This window comes from Rhinolophus ferrumequinum, chromosome 27 (assembly GCF_004115265.2).
Source record: "Rhinolophus ferrumequinum isolate MPI-CBG mRhiFer1 chromosome 27, mRhiFer1_v1.p, whole genome shotgun sequence".
Lineage (NCBI taxonomy): Eukaryota > Metazoa > Chordata > Mammalia > Chiroptera > Rhinolophidae > Rhinolophus > Rhinolophus ferrumequinum.
This window is the reverse complement of record NC_046310.1, coordinates 4971326-4977325: the sequence shown is the minus strand read 5'-3', so window position 1 is coordinate 4977325 and position 6000 is coordinate 4971326. Positions and strand designations below refer to the sequence as shown.

The 6000-nt window shown below is 44.0% G+C and overlaps 1 protein-coding gene across 1 annotated transcript in view; it reads left to right on the top strand.

The window, feature by feature from the left end:
• Positions 1–5161: 5161 nt before the first annotated feature.
• The window catches only part of CDC73 (cell division cycle 73), an 84470-nt gene continuing 83631 nt past the window's right edge, over positions 5162–6000 (top strand). Inside the window, exon 1 of the mRNA XM_033099607.1 lies at positions 5162–5540. Coding sequence (XP_032955498.1) covers positions 5410–5540 — 131 coding nt within the window. The 5' untranslated portion in view covers positions 5162–5409. The remainder of the gene's footprint in view (positions 5541–6000) is intronic.

Below are 6000 nucleotides of genomic sequence, written 5' to 3'. Positions count from 1 at the left end.
TATTTCTATGTCTAAATTTTCTCTTCTCTCTTCACATAGAAAATATAATTATCCTTTTACAGTGGTCATTTCATATTTGTCTGAAGCTGCCTGCTTTTCATTTTCTCTCTCTTAAAAAATCTAAACATTAACCAATGGATCAAACAAACAAAAACATTCAGTTAGGTGCTCATTCTAAAAGACAGTTGTCAAACTTAGTGTTTATTTTGTGAACTCTGAAAATTATACTTACTGAATAGCCCTGGTCACATAGGCACAATACAAGAAAAGAAGAACTTTGGGCATGATTCAGAGTTTGTAAATTTTAATTTACCATGTAAAAACAATGTCAACATAATATTTTGTACATAACTAAACTAGTGTTTAGTTTCTCATGATTTGTACTTCCAAAATTTCCTATGTTTGGTTTTTGAATTAAATAAATTATCATTGTTTGTATAACATGATATATATATATCTATAAGTAAAATATATGAATTGTATTCAACAAAATGAAATGGTAATAACAGATATCTTTTTTTTTTTAAATGGCTGCACCCTTCACACAGTCACTCACTTTTTTTTAAAGATTTTATTGGGGAAGGGGAACAGGCCTTTTTTCGAAGTCAAGTTGTTGTCCTTTCAATCTTAGTTGTGGAGGGTGCCATTCAGCTTCAAGTTGTCTTTTCAGTCTTAGTTGTAGAAGGTGCAGCTCAGCTCCAGGTCCAGTTGCCATTGCTAGATGCAAGGGGTGAAGCCCACCATCCCTTTCCGGAGTCGAACCAGCAACCTTGTGGTTGAGAGGACACGCTCCAACCAACTGAGCCATCCAGGAGCTCAGCGGCAATTCAGCTCAAGATGCCCTGTTCAATTTTAGTTGCAGGGGGCGCTGCCTACCATCCCTTGCGGGAGTCGAGGAATTGAACTGGCAACCTTTGTGGTTGAGAGGATGTGCTCCAACCAACAATAGGAGCATGGAGCTCTAACCGCCTGAGCCACCGGGCCGGCCCAACAGATATCTTTTTGAAGGGACAACTTTCTGAAATTCTTACAGTGCTACAAATAACAATTTAATGTGCTTGCTAAAATTGTAAATTACCGATCCTTAATTAACTTTAAGACTAGGCAAACGAATAAGTTAACAAATAACTAATCTTTTGATGCTTGGACAATTTCTAAGTAAAAAGCAGATAAGAAAACCACATTGGTTACTAAATATAATTTGTTATTTATTACAATGGCAATGGATTAACAAAATATACAAATGTCTCTTGGTTATATGATATATATATATATATATATACACATATATATATATGAGGTATGATCAAAAACATGGTGAATGTTTACATAAAAAAATGATTAAAGTAAAAGACACATTGCCATTAATCCCCTTCAAAACACTCCCTCTTGCTTCGAACACACTTATGCCATCATTCTTGCCACTTTCTCAAGCTGTGCTAGAAGTCCTCTGGCAGTCGTGGCTGCCTCGATGTCCTGAATCGATTCAAAAAGTTTACCTTTCTTGGTCATTTTGACTCTGGGGAAGAGCCAGAAGTCACATAGTGCCAGATCTGGTGAATAAGGTGGATGAGGACACACTGTAATGTTTTTGACAGAAATTGCCGTGCCAACAGCAATGTGTGACATGGAGCGTTGTCATAATGGAGGATGAAACCGTTTGTCCACTTCATGTTAATACATTGTTTGTGATCCATGATTTATAGCACACTTTAAAACACACCTTCTCTCAACCGTAGCTCACACCTGATTGACTGCACCGAACAAGTTGAAACTTGTCACACACTGTTACTAAGGTTCCACGCACCGCTTCCCTTATTGGAGATCCCTGCCTTTCTGTTGAATGGCACTCGGCAGCAGCATTCACTGTATTTTTTAATCAAACCTTATATGTGTGCTTATTTTTACAACCTCAAAATTGTTAAAATAATATAAAACGCACATTAATAGAACAAAATCGCTAAGCAATTATAGTTTTCTGTCTTCTGATATTCTCTTTTGTTTGGAGAAGAAGATGGTTACTTGGTTAATATGATTATTTATATGACTGGTTGACTATATTAGGTGACAATAATTACAGAGAAATACAAGATTGTATGGAAGACAATCGATATAATTTTCTGTTTATTAAGAGTTGTTATTATTTATGAAGATGTTAAATTTAATATGATATCTACATTGTTTTATTTAATGTGTATATGTTAAGGCTATAGTTTAAATACTTTAAATATATTATTTGTATATTTATGTATTCATTCATGCCTAAATACACATGCATATAAAGGTATACTCATAAATTTTATATAGTAGGTAGTTATGTGAATAATGTACAAAAGAGTAAAATTAGAATTTGAGTCTTGTTTTCTGTAGAAGAATTCAATTATTATGTGCCCAAATTAGTAGAGGTTCCTTTATGTCACCAAAATATTTGGTAATTGTCAGTGCTAACATATTCTTAAATGACTTTGAAAAAATTCCTTCCTACTTTTGAAAAGATTTATTTTCTAATACCATTGCTGTATCTCGCTATGCTTTTACAGTATTGCCTAAAAATATTTCTTGTCTTTGGATACTTATAACTTAATATTCGTTTACTCTAACAACTACTCTTAATTTTGTTTTTTCTCAGTTTAGGACCCAGATTCAGAATAATGCCTAAATGCTCATCAGCTCTCCCAAAATGGCCATTGAGGAAAAAAAGAATTGCTCCTTTACACATGAAAGGTCAAGAAACATAATTAGATTTTTTTCATAATTCCTCAAATTTTAAAAAAATTATTATGAGAAATCATTATTTACAAGATGTAGGAAAAAACTAACAATGCAAAAAGACAGGTAAATTATACATAAACAAAATGTGTTAATATAAATCTTTCAATGATTGTAGTATACTTTTCAAGTTAAAAAGAAGCCAGTCTATCAAAATATTTTGTTTCCAGGATTCTAGATTCAAAAATCCTGTTTTGTTTTTGTTCATGAAAGGTCTGAAGACATGTACTGATTCTTCAGAGGTTTATTACTTAGTTAAGTCTTTCATTAGATCCAATAGCCAAAGTGCACCCATCTCATCTAAGAGCTGTAACAAACAGTGGCAAAACATTTGAAAGCTTCCACTGACTGTTCTAGAGTCTCCGCTGAAACTAATTGTTCCCCAAACCACGCAGAGGTTTTTATTGACAAGAAAGACTCCACACTTCTCAGCTGGCCGCCTAACCTCCTATAAAATACGGTTATTTCCCTTGCACACTACTGTCCATTACCACAACATTAAACCCAGTCACTCTCATTCCCTTACCAAATAGAAGGATAACCCCATCTCTGATTACCTCCTTAGGAAACTACCCATAATACAGCAGGTCCTCAAATGACATCGTTTCCTTCAGGGCCTTTTGGTTATAACGTTGATGAGAAAAAAAATGTATTTCGGTGAGGGCCACTGTCCGGGCGGAGTGTGTACTTCCTCCCACAGCCCAAAGACATGCAGGAGAGTATAGCTGGCTTGTCTTCATTGCCCCAGTCTGAGTAACAAATGTGAGATATACCTGTGTTAAGAAACATGAACAAAAGTATGGCAAACATTTCCCCACTCCTTGATATCAGTTCAGGGCGTGTGTGGTGGAAGCCATCCCTGCAGCTAACTCTGAGGACCCGGTGGGTAGGGCAGTCTTCTGTCAGAGGGCCCATACTTGCATCTACCCACACTCACACTGGTACAGTGTATACTCATCAGTGAACTCCACCAGCATACCTTTGGGACATGGGAGGAAACAAGAGTCGACAGATTCCCTGGGGAAAACTCATGCAGACATGGGGATGAGCTGCAAATATCACAATGGCCTGATTGGACTCCAATTTTTTATTTTTCCTCTCATCAACATTGTAAGAAAACAACGTTGAAAAAAAAAGTTGAGGACCTGCTGTGGGGACAGAGTCCCAGAGAGCAGTTTCCAGGCTCTCAGCCTCGCGTGGAAAGGTGGTGGCTCGGGTAGTAGATGGTCATCAGCTGTGACTGGTTGGCCATTGGCTGTAACCAGTTAGCCATTAGCCACCGATATAACTGCCATGGCTACGCTGGCAAGCGGGTGGGCTGGTTGGCAGAGAAGCGGACGGCAGGTTGCAGATCGTGTGGCTCCTGCTTCCTGTGTCTCCAACCCAGCCGCCAGCAAGAATATAGTGGGATGACTCCCCTCTCTATGGCTCCATTGGTGTTCCATTTTGGCCTCACCATGTCCTGCGTTCTCGTGCAGGGAGCGGGACCAGGGTCCCTGCATTACACCTGTTGTATATTGAATTTATAGCACTGTTTCCAGGACAGCAAGGATACCCTGGAGCCTTATGGATGCCAAAAAAAAAAAAAAAAAGTAATCCAAAAGTGTTCTGATTCAGACAGTTTGGGGTTCGAGTTCTCTAAATTTCCTATTGGCATATTGGAACAGAACCATTTAAATGTAGCCCTTTGGTGCCTGTGGGGGAGAAACAGGACGCAGGACGGAAAAAGTCACCATGTAAGGAATTGAAGGGGAAGGGCCCACATTTATGACATTTTGATGATTTGCTGGACCCTTTCACCTAATTCTCATACGAACTCCATGTTCTCCAAGACCCAATTGATGCTGTGAGAAGGTACATAGCTTGACCAAGTCCGGGATTGCTCTCCGCTGGACTCGGTCTTTTCCAAGATGCTAATCAGCCTCACACCAAAAACAACCCGAAACCTCGCTCTTCCAGAGGCCATTCGCTAGGCCTGGTTCGACCTAGGTGGGAAGGTAATCCTAGCGTCCTGCAAACCTTTTGCCAAGTTCCATCCCCAAAGCAGGGACGGCGAGCTTTCGGCCGCACTCAAAACGGGCGACGGGTCCCTCCGCGCGCGCTCCAGGAAAGGAAGCGCGGAACCTCTACGCAGGTGCGCGCGCACCTGTCGCTCGCGGAGCCCCAGGCAGCGGTGGGAGGGGCGGCGGGGCGGGGGATGAAGCACTTGCTCCGCGCGCCTGCGCCCGGCGATGTTTCCCGTACGTGCGTCGTACGTGGTGGCCGCGTCCCTGCGCTCCGAGGTGCGGGCCGGGAGTCGGGCCCGGGCCGGCTGGGAGTCTGGGAGGGGCGTTTTCCTGGGCGGTGGCGACGCCCCCTGGCGGCGGCCGCGCAGCGCGGGAGGCACGCAGTCAGGCGATCTCCGCGGGCAGCCTGCGGTGGGGCCTTGCTTCCTAGCGCGGGGTCCTCGGCGGCCTGGGTGGCTACTGCCCCTGCTGCTGGCGTAGGCGAGGACGGCTGCGAGTGCGGCTGCAGTTGGTTCGCGGCGGCGGCGACGGCGGCAGCGGAGGAGGAGGAGAACCAGGCGACAGGGGAAGAAGGAGGCAGGCGCGGCGGCGGCGGCGGCGGCGTCCGGGGCCGGCGGCGGAGAGGGGGGTGAAGATGGCGGACGTGCTCAGTGTCCTGCGACAGTACAACATCCAGAAGAAGGAGATTGTGGTGAAGGGAGACGAAGTGATCTTCGGCGAGTTCTCCTGGCCCAAGAATGTGAAGACCAACTATGTAGTTTGGGGGTGAGTCCGGCAGGGCTGTGGCCGGGCAGAGTCGGGCGCCCCCAGGCGACCTCTTTCCCGGCCCCTCCCCCCGGTCCCTTCGGGGATGGGGAAAACGGGGGCTCGGGGAAAAGTTTCTCTCTGGAGTGGAAGTTACACTTGTAGGTGAGGAGGGAGAGGTGGGAGCTGCGTCTGGAGTGGTCCATCCCATGAAGTCTTGGGGGAGCTGAAGGGAAAGGTCCTGGGGCAGTTTGTGAGTCGCCCGGTTCGTTTGTCGCGATGTGGACGGAGGGCTAGCACCGCGTATAGGTGCGTGAAGGAGGAGCGTCCCGTCCGTCCCCGGAGACGTGTCTTTTTGTTCTTGAGGGTTTTTTTTGTTGTTTGTTTTGTTTTGTTTTTTGTTTTGTCTCTTTCTCTGGCCAAGGCTGCCCTGTGTTGCTAACTAGCTCCGCTGACCCTTGCAGCTCCTGGTCTGTTTCTT